At 43.4% G+C, this 18,958-nt stretch overlaps 1 protein-coding gene across 1 annotated transcript in view; it reads right to left on the bottom strand.

The window, feature by feature from the left end:
* The window catches only part of ASAH2 (N-acylsphingosine amidohydrolase 2), a 66,403-nt gene that overhangs the window by 9,681 nt on the left and 37,764 nt on the right, over window positions 1-18,958 (bottom strand). Inside the window, exons 8-19 of the mRNA XM_061635432.1 lie at window positions 16,667-16,744; window positions 15,813-15,933; window positions 11,600-11,725; window positions 9,666-9,752; window positions 6,861-6,965; window positions 6,614-6,695; window positions 5,254-5,369; window positions 4,783-4,877; window positions 3,777-3,816; window positions 1,644-1,739; window positions 1,028-1,123; window positions 642-785 (exon numbers count right to left, since the gene is read on the bottom strand). Of these exons, the coding sequence (XP_061491416.1) occupies window positions 642-785; window positions 1,028-1,123; window positions 1,644-1,739; window positions 3,777-3,816; window positions 4,783-4,877; window positions 5,254-5,369; window positions 6,614-6,695; window positions 6,861-6,965; window positions 9,666-9,752; window positions 11,600-11,725; window positions 15,813-15,933; window positions 16,667-16,744 (1,186 nt within the window). The remainder of the gene's footprint in view (window positions 1-641; window positions 786-1,027; window positions 1,124-1,643; window positions 1,740-3,776; window positions 3,817-4,782; window positions 4,878-5,253; window positions 5,370-6,613; window positions 6,696-6,860; window positions 6,966-9,665; window positions 9,753-11,599; window positions 11,726-15,812; window positions 15,934-16,666; window positions 16,745-18,958) is intronic.

The raw sequence follows: 18,958 nt of genomic DNA, 5'->3' as shown, positions 1-18,958 counted from the left end.
TTTCAATATTAAAGTTCTTACACTGAAAAGATTCCCTGTGGACAGATGGCTAATTGATAGGCCATTAGCATTGAAATGATAAGGCAATCAGGGACTAAATCCAGAACTATGTGTTAGTCTGCATTTTTTTAAATCTGGCATTGCCAAAAGCAGCAAGCATTTGCAGCTGTTCAATCCAGTCCTGATATGTGTGAGAGCATGAGGATTGGGGGAAAAGTTGGAGACGCATCCGGCTTGCATGAACAACATCCCTAGTGGAGACACCTGCCCGGTCTCTACTCACTGAATTTTGGCAACACAGTTTCAATTTGCTGACTGTCAGATACAGCTACTTGTTTCTGAAACACACGCATGCACTCACGCACGCACACGCTCTAAATAAATCTGAAAGGGAGAGGTGACCCTGAAAAAGAAACCCAAAAAAAGCGTTTGGGATTATCTCATTTGGAGCTCTTTTAATTTGTATTTATCAAATCCAAAATCAGTAGAGCTCTTTCACTTTCATTTCTGTTTCCCCAAATGAACAACCTTAAATAGTATATTAGATGTATATTAAGGAACTGAGTAAGTTTCTTATTCAAAATGGTATAAATGAAGAAAATAATAGGAAATACATTTTTTAAAAAAAACAGTATACGTACCACCCTGTACTTTGACTGAGCATCTTGTAGGACATCTCCAAATTTACGACCAATGGGTCTGGTATCAACAATTGGAGGCAAGAAGTTCAGGCTTATGTTGAAAACAGCTGGCTCTGGATATTGTGGTAAATCCTGAATGGTATCCTGAAACAAATTTAATATGCTTTGAACTGAAAACAGTATGGCAAAAGGGGAGGAGCAACAGCTCAGTCCCGCCTCAGTCTCCCTAATGGTAGGGATGGCCTTCAAGCTGGGTTATAAAATGGCTCCAGAACACAAAAGAAAGTGCCTGCACTTGTTTCAATATACATGTAGAAGAAATAGAAAATCAGAAATCTGTTCTGGGACCCAGTTCTCTATGTTGCATCCATACAGCTTTTTAATACCTTAGCAATAGCCTTGGCCAGACCACGGAATGATTGGATATAAGCAGAAAGCGTGTGCGGTCCAAAAATGGTGGATGCTCCTTCGTATCGTTGAGCCTGTAAAGTAACATAGGAAAACACTTGAGTTCTCGATCGTAGCAGGTGCCTCATCATCCTTGGGGCACTTGCCAAGGCTCAAACACCCCTAGGGGGGCCATTGCCAGCTTCTAGACCTAATCCAGCCTCACTTTCTCTTCCTTGCCATCTGGCTCCTCTAAGCAGGTGAGCAGTGACAGGGTCAAGGAGAAGGAACAGCAACCTTCACTCTTTTGGCCCTCTGCTTCTGGATGGCTGGGCATAGTGCACAGTAACGGCAGTGAGAGCCCATGCAGGAAGAAGGCCAACTGGAGCCAGGGGCTGACACTCTGAATTATTCAATGTTTCATACTCCTGCTAGATGGCAGACAGAATGTAGAGGCGTCCTGATCCATACACATATTGGGCTTCCAATCAATCTGCATTTTCTGCAGCTAATTTTAAGTTTTTCATCGGGGGCGTGTTAGTTTGCAGCCCTAACAAAAGATGGTCAGACATTAAAAAAGAAGCTTTGTCTTAAGAGTGTTGCCCGTGTATTTACCTGATACTCTTCATAAGTAGTTATATAATGGGTATAAACATTGCACAATCCCGAAAGTAGAATATTCATTCCTGGTTTCCCTTGAGTCTCAAATTCCTAAGAAACAGGTGCACAAATGAGTCAATCAGCATTCAGTAGAAGAACCAATAACAATTTTCATATATAATTTATATCCTGCACCTTCAGCATAAACATATTCAGCTACGCTTGAGCGGACCTTGTCCTTTTATTCTTCCAGATACACAGAGGGATGCATGAAAAATCTTATGGCTTCAGATGTTCAGGACCAGCAGGTTTCAGGAGGCAGCCCTTCCAGGAGCAGAGCTAAACCAGATGTTTGCTAGATACATGGCATACAGCTATGCATCCTGTTTTTTCCTAGTTAGAGGCAAAAGAGCAGGTGATCCACACTGGGAAGACAACACATGGGGAAGTCTCTTTCTTCCCCAGCAAGATTATAATGGAAATTGACAATGGGGATTCTGCCCCCCAGCAAGGCTCCTAGCCATGGGGGTGGGGAGTCTCCATTTGAATCACAGTGGCAGAGTAAAGAGATAATCTCCCCTGCCCATGCTCTGTTTTCCCAGTCAGAATTACACTCCTGTGCCTGTAATTAAGAATATACATGGCTGCATGCTATGCATCTAGCAAATATCTAGTTTGGACCACAGTATATACTGAAGTGAGAGCATGATCAAGGCATAGAGCTACCTGGAAACAACTGGGATGAGACTATCTCTCCTGCTCAGAAACTTGCATGGGCTACTGGACACATCATGGACTGATGAACACTCAAGGGCAGCCTTGCCAAGCCACATGGGTCCATAGTGGGGCCTGAAGTATCCATTTACCCAACATCCAAAATGAGCTGAGCCTAAGAGTGCAGGCAGAAGCAGTGGCTTAAGAGCTCCACCATCACATATTCTTTCCCTACCCTTCAAACTGCCTTCTTCTGCCAGGAGATGGTAAATGAAGAGACAGATGTTGGGGCCATACATCCTTCAGGGCAACAGGGGAAAAGTTAGAAGATTCTTCCCAACACTACAAGGTACTACTAGGGTTGGTGTGGCCTTGGGACTCAGAAGGGCTTATCATCACCCCTGGCTCCTGCCTAGCATTGTGGCTGCCTCCACCCCTGGAGGCCCCCACCAGTCAGTCACCTTCCCGCCTCCGGGAACATCTCCTATTGACAGCAGCACTTTGGAATGAGAGCTGATGTACTGTGGCAAGCCGTCATTTTAGTTTTCCCAAAATGCAATGCTCAGTGTTGACATCACACGTTGCTTTTTGGGCAATGAAAGATGGCAGGTGGCCACCATGCATTGGGGCCAAGCACTGGCTTGGATCCTTTACAAAGTGCTGTTGCTGCCCACTAGGGAGACGTGTATGGGCCTGGGCGGAGAAAGAGGAGTGCCTGGCTAGGATAGCAACTGCCATGGCAGCACTAGGGGGAAGGGTAATGGGAGCAGTGCGGGCCCAGGTTGGTGCTTGAGAGGGCCCATTGGCAACATCACTGAAGACTGTTGCCAGGCCTGGCTTCTACATGGCTGTAAGGCAAGAGCTATCCTGTGTAAGAGAGAAGACTTATAGCTCAACCCCTCTTCCACGTACCCCTTTGGTAGCTGCTTTTTAAAAGCTCTGATTGCTCATAGGTAGCTGACTATCCAGGGCACGATTCATCTAGCATGTAGCTGCTATGCCATGGTGCTGTCAGAGTAGGTCTTCAGTTGTAGAAGTCCAGGGCTCATCTCCATGGAATGAACAGGAGGACCCCAAGTGCAGCAGGGCTGGCTTGCTAAGTTTCAGATAAAGTTTCACATTAACATCTGAAAAGGGCAGGCCCAAAAAAGAACATAGTCCAGAGTATATCATTACCTAACTATGAAGCTGGCTTGTTCATTATGGATGTGCCTTCATGCAAGATATGCGCCTTGCAATTGTTATGTTTGTGTGTGTTATTTGAATAGGAAGACTGTGGCAACATACATGTGAGCAGGGCATGAGATGGGACTCGTAGAAGGAAGCTGTTGCCCAGACTAGTTTCCTATTACTAGTCAATTAATTCAGAGAGAAATTGAGAAACCAAGAGGAGAAGAACTGCCCAGTGGTCACTCCCATTTAATTCAGACTTACACTTTTAATAGCTTCACGTACTCTTCTTCCAGCCATTGTCCTGAGAAACATGAATATCAAGATAATCAGTTTCCATACCATTCCATACAGCTGTGAGTAAAAGAGGTTTCAAGACTATCAATGCACCTTGGTGGTTTGTAGATCATTAGTTTAGAACCACCTTCCACAACTAGGTGCCCTCCAGATGTTTTGGACAACATCTCCCATCACCCCTGATCATGGTCATGCTGGCTGAAGCTGATGAGAATTGCAGCTCAAAACATCTGGAAGAACACCAAGTTGGGAAGGCCAGTTTAAGAGAAGGCCAAGAACAATCACTGAGATTGTGTAAAAGCCTAAAAAAATGAATTAAATAGTGGCTCAGATCTAGATAAATCATCCTAAAGCCAATGGAAACATATGTCCCATCACTTTCAGTATGACTTACATTGACTGCAAGTGAGTACAGGACAGTAACCTTAGTCATGACTAGCTTTTTCTGGATTGAGTCCCCTGTGTGCTAAATACAGACTAGTTACTATACCAATGAGAGCCAGTGTGGTGTAGTGGTTAAGGTTTTGGACTATGACCTGGGAGACCAGGGTTCGAATCCCCACATAGCCATGAAGTTCACTGGGTGACCTTGGGCCAGTCAATGCCTCTCAGCCTCATGAAAGCCCTATTCATAGGGTCACCATAAGTTGGAATCAACTTGAAGGCAGTACACTAACTAACTAACTACTATACCAATGTGTGTGAGGTCAAACAGGGAATGGATTTTCCGCTTTTAACTTTGCCGTTCCTCAATACAGAATTAACATGCATTTTTTTGTCTGTTTTGCTTTTCCATATTTCCATCTGTTCTACATTTTATTCCAAAATGTGTAGCTGCAGGTCTGTCTTCCACAACTATCCTCTTCCCATAAACAAATGTATAATCTTAATCCTTTTTCTGCAGTCATCACAAAATTCCACATACGTACATTAATACATGCTTTTACTATAAACACAGAAAGTGAATACATACGTAAACTCTCCTGGAAGAGCCACTATTGCCATAGATCCAATGGTACCTATCTGAACATCAATCTCGTGTGGATGCCATGGGTAGGGTTTTGAAAGCTTAAGAAATTCAGTAAAGAAGGAGAATCTCAGGTTAGTTTTAATTCTAAAATATGTAGATTTAAGAAATAGCCAAAGTCATCCCCACCAAAGTTGTGCATGGCAAAGGGTTTGTGAATGATCAGAGATAAGTGAATGGAAGGTATGAGGAGATGTGCCTCCACCTATGCTCAGTCAGACTATTTGCAATGGCAATCAGCCTCTTTCCAAAAGAAACCAAGCCTGGGTAACTGCTGTGGTCCCTGGTTCTTCTCACTGCTCAAAGAAATGTCGTGTGTGCAACATGATGGTCCTGAACTGGGTCCACAATAATTAGTCTCATTAAGTCAGAGTTGAAATGAATTTACTCTTGTTAGTGAATTTTCATGTTTCATACCTCTCCTGTAGGAAGAAGGATAGGCTTAGGTCGGTGGCATTCTTGGGTTTCATTGGACGGCTCAGCAAGAAGTCCATTGCGGACCGCATCCCAGAATGGATCACCTTCTGTTGTGCCTGTCAACAGAGATGTGAGATAGTTGAAGAGGGTTTACTATATATAGAAATTTGATTGTAAAAAGCTGGGGCTCAAGAAAGATTATGGTCTATTTGCATATTATAAACATTCTATATAACTTGTACTATTACCAATGCTTTCAGAACTTCAGAATGTTCTGTCTTGATCAGCTTTTGACTGACTTTTCCACCTTGCTTTCCCTAGTTCTAACTCAGCATCCAAAGGAGCAAGTAGTTGTGGGTAGTTCTCGGGCATCTGGTCAGCCATCGTGAGAACAGAGTGCCAGACTAGATGGGCCTTTGGCCTGATCCAGCAGGGCTCTTCTTAGGTTCTTATGTAGGCACCCACTCATGCCATTTTGTAATAAAAAGCTCATTAAAAGTTAGTCTCAAGGTGCAATCAAACATATTACTCTTCAACATACAAGTGTTAACTGAATGTTTCTGAACATGTTTTGAAGTAACACGCAAGTAGAGAATGGCTGTAATTCTAGTATAAAAACTTATTATGCCAATTTTATTTTAAAAAAGTATAATTTTTATAACCTGGAATTTTCAAAACTCGTGAAAGAATGCCAAGCATGTGGGCAGGACTGGCTGTTCACTCCCCTCTGCCTGACTCTTAAATCAGGTACAGAAGCAAACAGCCCTTACTTAGCAGGTACATATCTGGGAGAATATGTTCACAATATTGTTCACAATAGAGGGAAGGAAGTTAAAACCAAGGAAGGCCAGTTCATGTTTTTGTTTGTTTGCTGATAAATCATCTGGCTAAAATTGAATGGAAATGGACTGCCTTCAAGTTGATTCCAACTTATGGCAACCCTATCAAGAGGGTTTTCATGGTAAGCGGTATTCAAAGGGGGTTTACCATTGCCTCCCTCTGAGGCTGAGAGGCAGTGACTGGCCCAAGGTCACTCAGTGAGCTTCATGGCTGTGTGGGGATTTGAACCCTGGTCTCCCAGGTCATAGTCCAACACCTTAACCACTACACCAAGCTGGCTAAATTAGACTAAGGGAATTAAGAGCCTGGGTTGTGGTTCAGGAAAAAGGAGTTGGTGTACCCAAGAGAAGAATATCTGGGATTAGGGGCCATGCTGGCCTTGGATTGGGGCCCTGGTATATGCATTTAGGCTAATGGTGAAATCTAATTTTGGATATTAGATATCCAATACATCAGAATCAACATCAGAGGTCCATACTGAATGCAAATAATGAACATATTCTATATTATCCCCACTTGCCTTGAGTGAAATTCATAACTCCTGGTCCATCTATAGTTCCTGCAGCAAAGCTGTACCCCAAAGCTGGTATGCATGTTCTGCCCTTTAGAAAAGCAGAATAAAAAGGTTATGCTGTGCATTATAGATACCTCTGTATTGTTGGTGCTGGCCTAAAATGCGCCATTGACAGTACTTGTTTTATTTACAGTATTTATATCCCACTTTTCTGCCTGACAATAGACCTTCAAGGTGGCCAGCAATACTTTACCGAGTGAGTAGCATTGAACTGCACGGTAACGTTAGCCATGTTCACCCACTGGTGAGCTGTTCTGATAGGACCATTTATCTCTTCAGAGGCCTTTGTAGACAGTTCCTGAAATACAAATGGCGGTCATGGAAAAAACAGCTCCAGTCTGTGTGTTGATATCTCCAGAGGGTCTGTCCCAGCAACTATCCCAACACACAGGGACACTAGGGTACGGGGGCTTCAAACACAGTCTCTCACCCCTTGCTTTTCTGTTTGCTCCTGAGATGGAGTGAGTGTTGGCCATGTCATGAGAGGCAGGACATGAGGGGATGGGGAGCAGAGGCTGTGGTATCCTTCCAGAGGCGGTGACAATGCACTTGGGATGGGGTGAGGTTGGGTGAGTTCTGAGTTGGTGGCAGTGGCCATGCAGGTATGCATAAGCCTGTGGAGCCACTGCCCTGGACCTTCCCTGACCTCACCACTACCTCACCCCATCCCTGCCCTGATGAATGGAGTGCCACTGCATCTGGAAGGCCGCCAATGCCGTTGCCTTTGCCCCCCCCCAACAAGACACCACTACATGTCATATTAACCTTTGGTGAGTTTATTTATGTATTTATTTATTGCACTTGTATACCACCCCATAGCCGAAGCTCTCTGGGCAGTTTACAGCAATCAAAAACATTAAAACAAATATACAATTTAAAACACATATTTTAAAAACAATTTAAAACACAATTTTAAAATTTAAAACAATATAAAAACAATTTGAAACACATGCTAAAATGCCTGGGAGAAGAGGAAAGTCTTGACCTGGCACCGAAAAGATAACAGTGTTTGGGGGCCACCACTGAGAAGGCCCTCTCCCTTGTTGCCATTCTCCGAGCTTCCCTCTGAGTAGGCACCCGGAGGAGGGCCTTTGATCTTGAACGTAGTGTATGGGTGGGTTCGTATCGGGAGAGGCGTTCCATCAGGTATTGTGGTCCCAAGCCATGTAAGGCTTTATAGGTCAAAACCAGCACCTTGAATTGAGCTCGGAAACATACAGGCAGCCAATGCAAGTGGGCCAGAATCGGTTTTATATGTTCGGACCGTCTGGTCCCTGTTACCAATCTGGCCGCTGCATTTTGCACAAGCTGCAGTTTCCAAACCATCTTCAAAGGCAGCCCCACGTAGACTGCATTACAGTAATCTAATTTGGAGGTTACCCGAGCATGGACAACTGAAGCCAGGTTATCCCTGTCCAGATAGGGACGTAGTTGGGCCACCAACCGAAGTTGGTAGAAGGCACTCCGTGCCACTGAGGCTACCTGAGCCTCAAGTGACAGAGATGGTTCTAGGAGAACCCCCAAGCTACGAACCTGCTCCTTCAGGAGGAGTGCAACCCCATCCAGGACAGGTTGGACATCCACCATCCAGTCAGAAGAACCACCCACTAGCAGCATCTCAGTCTTGTCTGGATTGAGCCTCAGTTTATTAGCCCTCATCCAGTCCATTGTCGCAGCCAGGCACCAGTTCAGCACATTGACCGCCTCACCTGAAGAAGATGAAAAGGAGAAATAGAGCTGTGTGTCATCAGTATACTGATGGCAACGCACTCCAAAGCTCCAGATGACCGCACCCAACGGTTTCATGTAGATGTTGAACAGCATGGGGGACAGAACTGACCTCTGCGGAACCCCATACTGGAGAGTCCAGGGTGCCGAGTAATGTTCCCCAAGCACCACCTTCGGTAGGCAACCTGCCAAGTAGGAGTGGAATCACCGCAATGCAGTACCTCCCACTCCCAACTCAGCTAGTCTCCCCAGAAGGATACCATGGTCAATGGTATCGAAAGCCGCTGAGAGATCAAGAAGAGTCAACAGAGTCACACTCCCCCGTCTCTATCCTGACAAAGGTCATCATACAGGGTGACCAAGGCTGTTTCTGTGCCAAAACCAGGCCTGAAACCTGACTGAAATGGATCCAGATAATCGGTCTCATCCAAGAGTGTCTGGAGCTGGCCTGCAACCACTTGTTCCAGGACCTTGCCCAGGAATGGAACATTTGCTACCAGCCTATAGTTATTAAGATTTTCTGGGTCCAGGGAGGGTCTCTTCAGGAGTGGTCTCACTACTGCCTCTTTCAGGAGGTGTTGGCATTACCGCCAGGTCCTTCTTCTCTTCTATTGTTATCTCTCATGCAGCCATTTTAATCTTCCCTAGCACTAGTTAGGAGGGGAAAATTGACAAGAGAGGTAACTGTGGAAGAGAAGAAAACCAGGACAAGGATTCCATTGGCTAGTCTCTGGAAAGGAATGACTCCTGCTGAGGACAAGTATGGACAATACCCTTCCTGGATATTTGAAATGAGTCTAAAGGCTAATATTCCTTATCTATTAAAAAAAAACTAGAATGGTAGGAATTATTTGTTTTATGGTATGGCTAGCTTTTTCCAAAATAATTACACTGCTACATACTCTCTTGAAAAGGAGTCAGGCTGGCTTTATCAACAATATTTGGCAGTGGGGGGAACTCACACTATTCAGTCAGCTCTATTCAAGGAGGCTCATTGGGATCAGCCTGGGCTAATCATCAGCCTGAAAGGGAAAGGTGCCTATAAATATAAAGTAAGATAAGAATGTATTCTGGCCTGTGCTGTGTTCTTGGGAAGGTCTGAAATACAATTGCACACATTAATTTACAACTGGGGGGGCGGAAATATCCAAGACATTTTCAAAGTATTACAGATGAAAATCTAAATTTCAGAAGAACGCCTGTTTAAAACAAAACAAAAATGCATCCTAGAAATTGAATCCATTCATATGGCTTCAGTCCTATGACTTACCTTTGCTTTCAAGTAGATGTTTCTCCCAATTATTTGTGTGCTCTCCAACATGTCCTTGCCGGGACCTGTGGCTATGCACATCTGGGACTAAAAATGGGTTTTAGAAAGACAAATAAAAAGGAAAAGTCACAAGCAATTAGTATATCATTTTATATAGTGGCGGCTGGTGGCTCCATGTTAGTGGGGCAGTGGAAATAGTATAGAGAAACACAAGCTGTTGTAGCCATTTTAGCAAAGATAAAATATATTCCCTGCCTAATTTCAAGAATCTGCCCTATTTACAGGAAGTTCCTTATGATCAGTGCTTTTTTTTAATGATATCAATACAGAGTACCATCATCTCTATTTTTGCTGCCCATGGCAGCCATTTTGTGCTGGCACCCAGAGCACAATTATCATGATACGAGTCCCAGCACCTCATTTTTTACAAAAAAACCCCCCACTGCTTACAATACTCAGCCATCATGGGACTCCCACACTTCTAAGGAAATATATGAATTGGGCCTGAGGGCCAGACTAGGTGTTCGTTAGATGCATATTATTATTATTATTATTATTATTATTATTATTATTATTATTATTATCATTACTACTACTACTACTACTACTCCCATACTCTACTGTATATCAGCCTGTAACTAAACCTAGGCACACACAACTGAAACAAACACATATTGATTCCCTCCCCTTCTGTATTTTAGATTGTAAATTCCTGGGGACAGAGAGCTGGCCTCTTGTACTCCATAAAGCACTATGCACACTGATGATGCTACATAAATGCTAAATAAATAAATAAATATTTCCCTTCCATGCATCTTGTGTATAAGGAAGAATTCTTTGGAAACCACTACTGCTTCTTGGTAGTTCCAACACTGCCATAGGCCACTAGGGAGCACGAGGGAGGATGCTTTTCCTCCACCAGATTTGCACAACTGTGAAATGGATTGATTTGCCTTCTTCGTACAACCACCACCACCTAACTACAAGAACACCCACCATTTGGTCTCATGTCTCCCTTTACTTGTTACCAGTCTGCCAACTAGTTTTGCATGCCCAGTATAAGTTTTTAAGAAGTGTCCCTCACTCAGCAATGAATCATATTTAATACAAGGGTGCTGTTAGATACAACCCAGAGGCATATGTATCTTGTACATATAAGGTAGATGGGAGGATGACTGGAACTGAATGGGAATGGTGAAACCCTTTACACTGAACTGAAGCAATAGCTTCAGTGACAGAAACCCTGACGACAGCTACAGAAGGGGGGTTCCTTGTGGATCATCAATCTGGTTTGAGAAAGGCTCAGGATGATGCCCCAAGTTCATGAAATAAGCTTGCTATTAACATGGGCAAATTTTGACCCAGGTTCTGGTCAAACCCACTGACTGATCACAAGTCATTTGGTAGTGTCATAGCCTATGGTTCATTAAATATTGCTGCTGACTTAATTCATGAGGTCAGATGGAATGGTTTTGGGTAAAGCATCATTTGGCACTTATTTGGTGTTTGGCACTCTGCAAAAGCCCAGCATGAACAGCTCCAAACAATTCCCATGAGTAATATGATGTAACCAACTAAAGGCATCTTAACCTGGAGAGTGGTAATTATTTTTTAGTTTTAGTTAATGGACATCTGAAACACTCCATGGGATAGTTTATATACAGTATAAATTACTCTGAAACAGAAAGAGTGATGCATTTATATACGGCTGGGTGTATTACTTGTGGTTTTGTTCAACCTACTTATTGAGATTGGTCTTTAAGCCCTGGAAGCCTAATGAGGACAACTGCAGAGGAGACAAAACCAATCTGATTTTATCAGTTTTTTTAAGGAGAATTTATATGTGTTATGTAAACCACTTACAGGTTTTTGTGGGTTAAGCGATATATAAACATTGTTAAAATAAACAAATAAAAATAAATACAAATACCTACCCCACCTTCTGGGCAGTAATTGTTGAAATTTTCACATGACTCTCCTGTGTTTATGCAGTGTGGACCATTTGTGTTTGCAGACACATCTCCTAGGTTAGATGATCCCAAAGCTGCTACATAGGGTCCCTGCAAGAAGAGGAACAGTGACTCCATCAAGGATTACTTGAAAAAGAAACTGATTTGACCATTTTAGCAAGGGCTTTTTCTGCAGGATCCCATATTACAGCTATAAAATCACAGTGGACCCCCAAACCTCATTTAGTTTTACCTCAAACTCATTACACTGTATTAAGTGAAAGAAAAGATGGGTAGAGGGCAGGTGGGAAGCAAGCCCAGAGTTCTATCACTCTGGAGCTCTAGACTTAGTTCCCCTTCCGTGTCTGAGGGCAAGTCCACACCATATATTTCAAGCACATGTCTTCCCCCAAAGAATCATGGGAATGGTAGTTTGTTAAGGGTGCTGGGAATTTGTAGCTCTGTGAGGGGAAAACAACAGATCCCAGGATGCTTTAGGGAACGTGAAGTGCTTTCAATGTGCTTTGGATGTGCTACCTTGGGCCTTTCCCTCTCTTTGCCTGCTTTGTGGGATGGGGATGGGTTAAATGGCTGTGTCTGCTTACCCTTACCAATCACACCTCAGAGCTATGGGGAAGCCTGCAGCCTCTTTCCTCTGAGAATTTATCAGCTCTGCCCTCCCCCATACATTCCCAGATGCCTCCCAGCAACCAAAGCAAAGCAGCACATTCCTGCTCTTTTCCAGCTGCTCTGACCTACATGGCTGGTTTCACTCCCAGTTTGTCTATAAAGTACAGGCTGAAGTGACTGGGTTGGGCATAATTGAGGGATTCCTCATTGTGCTTCTGGTCATTTGCCTGCTGCTGCACCAACATGGGAGGTGGTGAGTAGGGCTAGATCTTCTTTCAGTTTCATTTTTCCAATCTGAAATTCTCCACATTTCCACATCAGTTCACATTAAAAGAAAGTCCTCAAGAAAAACCCATCAGCATTTTACTATGCTTTCCCTCCAATATACACATTTTTGTAAATGTATGCAATTTGACCTGAAATACACATTTTGCAAGCAATTTCCCCTAACATAATGCTTTTTCATATTATTTTCATTAATATATGCATTTTATGCACACTTTAGCCTACTATATGCATTTTTGTACATATTATTTGGTTGGAGAATGTCACTAAATTCAGAGAAGTGCAGGTTTTATATTGTTTCGGGAAGTGCCAATTAGGTAGGTTCACATTAAAATCCCTGAACCAAATTTCTCCCTTGTGATGAGCGACATGAAATGCAACAGTGCAGTATTCTTGGGATAGGATAGCAAGATATTGCAGCATGTATGAACTGGTCCTAAGAATGCTATGTTCTTGTAAAGTTTCTGAAAATGACATTTAAACACAGATTCATATAGCTAAAGATGTTTGATTGAAATCTCACTTTAGCCATGTGGAAGTCCAGCTTTCATCCTCCTGTTGCAATGTGGCAGTAATGATACTCTCTACCCTACAGGGTTGCTATAAGGGAGGGGTCACCAATCTTTTTGGCCTGTGGGCACATTTGCAAACCGGAAAAACTTTTGTGGGCACCACACACACACACACACACACACACACCACAACCAAGCACACACTGCAAACTATTCTATTGATTACAATAGGATTTTCATCAATTTTGTGGTGGGTGGGGGAGGAAGGGACCCTGTAGGTGTCAGGGAATGCCTCTGTGGGTGCATATCATAAGTGCCATATTAGCAACTTCTGTTGTAAGGATTATTTATTAATTATTAAATTTATGTCCTGCCATTCATCCCAAAGGAGCTCAGAGCAAACAAGATAAAGGAATACATTTTTGTTATGGGTTTGGGGTTGAGAAGGATGATTTCTATGAGTGTCCTACCTGAAGTTGAGAGACTCAGTCTCAAACACGGCTGTGATTTTTTCTCTTTGTATTAAAGTTACAGTTACATCAAAAGCAGTGCACCTCTTTAACCTAACTAAGCTTTCTAGGAACTTTTGCCCTGACTAACTCTGACTAAGCATGGCATCACAGTGCTCCAATGTTGACTCAGCAATGAACCCTCCCCTGAGTCAACTTAAGTAGGCTTGGCTTTTGCGTGTATATGCTGGGTCCTCAACTAGTGTTGAATCTCCTGTTTCTGCTGCCATGTGTGGGGCAAAGAGGGCTGGCTCTCAGCTTCCCCCTCCGAGAGTTGTGGGTAGGCAGCTTGCTCGACCATGGGAATCTGTGGGGCACCCGGCTGGGAAATGTCAGGTGAAGCAGGCGGTGCCTCTGACACAGGGGCAGGTACTGGGTGTGTGTCTAATGGAGCAGTCTCCAATGACGCAGTCTCAGACAGTTTTGGTTGCACTTCAGCAGGGGGGCAGAATCAGGGGGAGTCGAGCTGTCAGTGACTGGATCTGTGCGCTCTGTGGTCTGACCCTGCTGCTAGTCCCATCTCACAGTTCATCTTCCCAATTCTCCAAGTCAATCTGGCGTCTTGAAGCCTCCCCTCCCAACCTGGGGCACAACAATGAATCCCCTTGCAGCCTCTGATTTGGAACCCTGCACCTGGGGGTGAGAAACCTGCTCCACTGGTCAGATGAGTCTCTTTTGTTAGTCTAAAAGTGTGGCAAGGTGAGTTAATGGGTCTATCAAGTGCCCATTAACTGGGCCAGGGAGGTCCCATTGTTACTGAAACTCTTCAGCAAAGCCCATCCCTTTTCCTGAGGCCAAGGAGAGGCTCGTGTTTTTACTAGAGTGTGAGGAATGGCTGGGAACTGGAGACATGCAAGAGAGGCTGGTTCCCTGCACCATGGCTTTAGGGTGCATCCTGTAAGCCTGATGGAAAAGAAAGATCTATTGGACTGCTGATGCTTTGAACCCCTCCATCTTAAGCTCAGGTTGAAATGTGTGTAAATAAATAAACCATATTTCACAAAGACACCACAGTATCCACATTATCACCACATTATTTTTAAAATATCTTATACAATTCCAACACAGACGCAGACTGGGTAAGGTCTACTTAAAAGGCTTGTTGAAAGAGGAAGGTTTTCAGTAGGCACCAAAAAGATAACAGAGACAGTGCCTATCTAATATTTCAGGGGACGGAATTCCAAAGGGTAGGTGTCACAACACTAAAGGCCCAATTCCTATGTTGTGCAGAACAGACCTTCTGATGAGATGGGATCTGCAGAAGGGCCTCATCTGCAGAACGCAGTGATCAACGGTATACAAGAGGTGAGAAGATCTTTCAGGTATCCTGGTCTCAAGCAATAAAACCAGAACCTTGAACTTAGCCCAGTAGCAAATTGGTAGCCATAGCAATTTTTTCAACAGTGGGGTAACGTATCAGCAATACCTGATCACAGTGAACAGTCAAGCAGCCGCATTTTGCACCAGCTGCAGCTTCTGGACCAACCTCAAGGGCAAACCCACATACAGTGCTTTACAGTAATTCAGCCTGAAGGTTACCAGCACATGGGTAACAGTGGCCAGGCTATCCTGGTCTAGAAACAGCTATAGCTGTCTTACCAGCTGAAGTTGGTAAAAGGGATTCCTAGCCACTGAGGTCACCTGGACCTCTAGCGACAAAGATGGATCCAGGAGTACCCCCAGACTATGAACCTGCTCTTTCAGGAGAAGTATGGCCCCATCCAAAGCAGGCAATTGACCAATTATCCAAACTTGGGAACCACCCACCCACAGTGCCTCCATCTTGCCAGGATTCAGAGTCATCATCCAACCCACACTGAGTCCAGTCACTCGTCCAGAATAGCACTCCTGATTCAGATGTTACAGAGGAATAGAGCTTGGTATCATCAGTGTGCTAAAGAAATGGCATCTAAAAATATTTAGCTTTGGCTGAATTGTGTCCAATGTGTTACAAGAATTTGGGGACAAATTCTGGACTAGAATTGTACTTCGGAATGAGCAGGTAGAATAAAAAAATAGAGAATATGAAAAGATTCCAGTGGGGAAAAAATACTGCTTTTTTAAAAAAAGTTACTTTTTTAAAACTTATATTTGTTAAAATTACAAACTATATTAAAATAATTAGATACTATAAACTATTTTAATAGCACTAACTCATAAACCAGTGATGCTGACTGACTGTCTGAACACTGGAATATCTTGATAGGGTATTGTATTGGTAAAATCTTAATTTATGTTGTGATCACAATAAATGATTCATACCTTTCCTGTGAGGTATCCTTCATTCTTTTCTTGTTCCAAGAGATATGCTGCATAGCCAACATTGTCACTACTTACAAGACAGTTGCTCTTATTCATACTGACTGGGTGAATTGCAAACCAGCTAGTAAATAATCAGAAGATAAAAGAAATTGGAAAAATTCACTAATGCACAGCCTTTTAGATAATATATGTAAATCATCTAAAAAGATTATATACATTTTTTTGTGTGGGGGAGCATTCAAAAATCACCTCATTCTACCATACGTGTAGACCTAGCCTTTCAGAACTCCTTTACATGTATATTAACTCCAGAGACTCAAACTCAGTGTTCCCTTTTTAACCCATTCTCTGTTAATACCTCTTTTCTCTCTAAGCCCAGAGCCTGATTTTTTTTCACCTTTTCTATTTGCAACAATTGCCCCTGCATTCACAGAAAGGTGTCTCTGCTAACAGGGAATGTGATTTCTGCCAATTCTCCCTTTCCTCTGCAGCTTCCACCCCTACCCCACCTTCCAAATCCTGTTTCAAAGGATTCCCTCAGCAGTTTTTCAGGGGTTCCTGGGGATGTCAGGGAAATGGGGAATCAACAAAGATTGCCTCCGCTCTTCATTTGTGGAGGCAACCACTGGATCAAAGCCCTTCCATGAATGCCACTGGATACCACAATATCACAGGTGTCTCCAAATCTCTTTCTCTCTTTAACTCTCCCTTAACTTCCACTGTGTGGTCTCTCTCTGTCTGTCCTGCCACACCCATCTCTCAGTCATCCTTTTTTTTAAAAAAGAAAAAAACCAATGCATTCCGATGTGGTCTTTATCTCGCCTTTTTAAAAATGGAATGTTCAGAATTCTTACCTAAACAGTCCCATGTCTTCACCATTTTCAGCGACCATCTTCAGCACCACCATTTCTTTGTCTGTATTGGATGCATATCTGTATAATATGGAGAAAAGAGATCTCTTTCATAATGAAGAGTTTCATAATGCAGAGTTGGAAACATACAGAGGAGCCAAATCACAATGGGGAAAATGACCTTCTCCTCCATGCATACACTCCTTGAATGAATGGGAACTCTATAAGACCCATTGGTCTTACATGGGAATAAGACCATTCCGTCTGTCTTGCTCTTGCCCTCAGGTCCTGCTTGGGCATCTGGTTGATCACTGTGAGAACAGGATGCTGGACTAGATGGGCCACTGGCCAGATCCAGCAGTATGTTCCTATGAATGTGGCAAGCCAGTCCTGCTTTGGAGGGATCCTCCTGCTCCTTCTGGTGGGAAAGGCCTTGGATCTGCCCCAAAGTCCTGCCCTGATGGCGTCACTGCCAAGAACATTTCTGTGCAGCAGTGCAAAGGGCCGGCGCCAGGAACAGACATTGTCAGGCTCATGCCCTAACCCATGTCCCAGTAACAGGCACGCTGCCAATTCCCAGAGCCTCCTATACCCACCATTCCTCTTCCCTGCTGCTGTTGCCAATTCACCTGCCTTTTCCAAGTGAGAAGACAGGGAACAGAGTGAGAAGAAAGAGCAATAACCTCTGCATGCCTTTCCCTCAGGGAGGTTGGGCACAGAAGGAAAGGCCATGTGAATGGCAGTGGCAACGGTGCAAGGAGGAGATGGGTGCGTTCAGGGAGGTGGGTCTACTGAGAGCATCTTGCCCAAGGACTGCTCCTTGCCAAACCTGGCACTGAAGCTGGCTGTGTAGGTTCCCATTCATGTGGATAAAGGATGCACTGGAAAACTTTCTGCATGGAACATCCTCCGGGGTAACCCTGGCCTGGATTTCATCATATATAGAACTATTCTGATTTGCCCTCTGCTTTTCACCGAAAATAGCTTGTATGGAAGCAACTGTAAGGAGTCTCTTGCTTGACATTCTACATGTCTTCCCCTCTATCTCAAAAGCATTTTACATGTTTGAAGGAAAAGCTCCAAGGGACTTGCTTCCCACTTTCCTTCCTAGGAAGAGCACTTTGCTCCAACTGATGGTGGTCCCAGGATTGCGGAACTGAAAGGACAGATGCTCTGGCCCCATCCATAGGCCAGAGGCGGAAGGGCTGCTGGATTGTTTTTGTATCAATAAAGAAAATTAAACCCACAGAAAATGCAAACCCACAGCAATTGGCTGCAAGCTGCCTTAAGGAGCACGCAACTGAAAGGAGGGACACAAATGTTTTAAATCCACACATTGAGTATTTTATCTCTAAAACCATTGATAGTGAATAGGAATATTATACCTACTTATGTATTCCTCCTTAAAGTCATTATAATTGCATGAGACAAGAGAGCAGGGTGGCACTTCCTGGCCTTCCTTGCTTGTTGCCTGGTCCACACGCCTCTCACCTGGTAGGAGTAATAGTGCAGTGGGGAGCTGAGTGAAAGTGCGTAGGTTCCCTGCTGCAAAAGTTACCCTTACAACCTATGAGAAGTGTGTAAACTAGACAACAGGCATGTGACAGAAGGGGCATGGCCAGGAAGCATGACTCCATTCTCCCCCCCTTGCACAATTTTAATCATGTGAGGGGAAATGCTATTCTTGACAAAAGTGTAGTGCTAGATGCACATGTATATGCTAAAAATAAATATGACTCATGCACCATCTCTTGCTTTCTTTTTGGCACCTACTGAAGCCTTTTAAGTAGACACCGTATCCCAGTCTGCGTCTGTGGTGGAATTGCTTTTCAATATGTTTTTAAAGTTGTTTTTTAAAATATTTTTAAAGATATTTTGTTTTAATATGTTTTTAAAGATGTTTTGTTTTAGCAAGTTTTAAAGTATTTTGTTTTTAAGGTGTTTTAAAGTGCTTTTAGTGTTCTTGTTTGCCACTCTGGGGCTCCTTCTGGGAGGAAGGGTAGGATATAAATGTAATAAATAAAAAATAAAAAGGGAAGCCTGGCACATGGATACAGAGCCATTAGATAACTTGTTCTTATTTCCTGTATTTAAAAGATAATACTCTTACTTATTCAGTCTATATGATGTTTCACAAACAAAAGTTTAATAGAGATTGTTAACTCCTTCTTTTTCGGAAGATCAGGTTATGGTTAGTAGAAACCATTTCATGTATATAAGGAATTACAAAAGTTTCAGTTGCAGCATAGAGATAAGCAGTGTAAAGCTCACACTGAGTATGTCCTCATGCCCTTT

This window comes from Rhineura floridana, chromosome 7 (genome assembly GCF_030035675.1).
Source record: "Rhineura floridana isolate rRhiFlo1 chromosome 7, rRhiFlo1.hap2, whole genome shotgun sequence".
Taxonomy (NCBI): Eukaryota; Metazoa; Chordata; class Lepidosauria; order Squamata; family Rhineuridae; genus Rhineura; species Rhineura floridana.
Note: the sequence above shows the minus strand (reverse complement) of the source record. Positions and strands in the feature narration are given on the sequence as shown.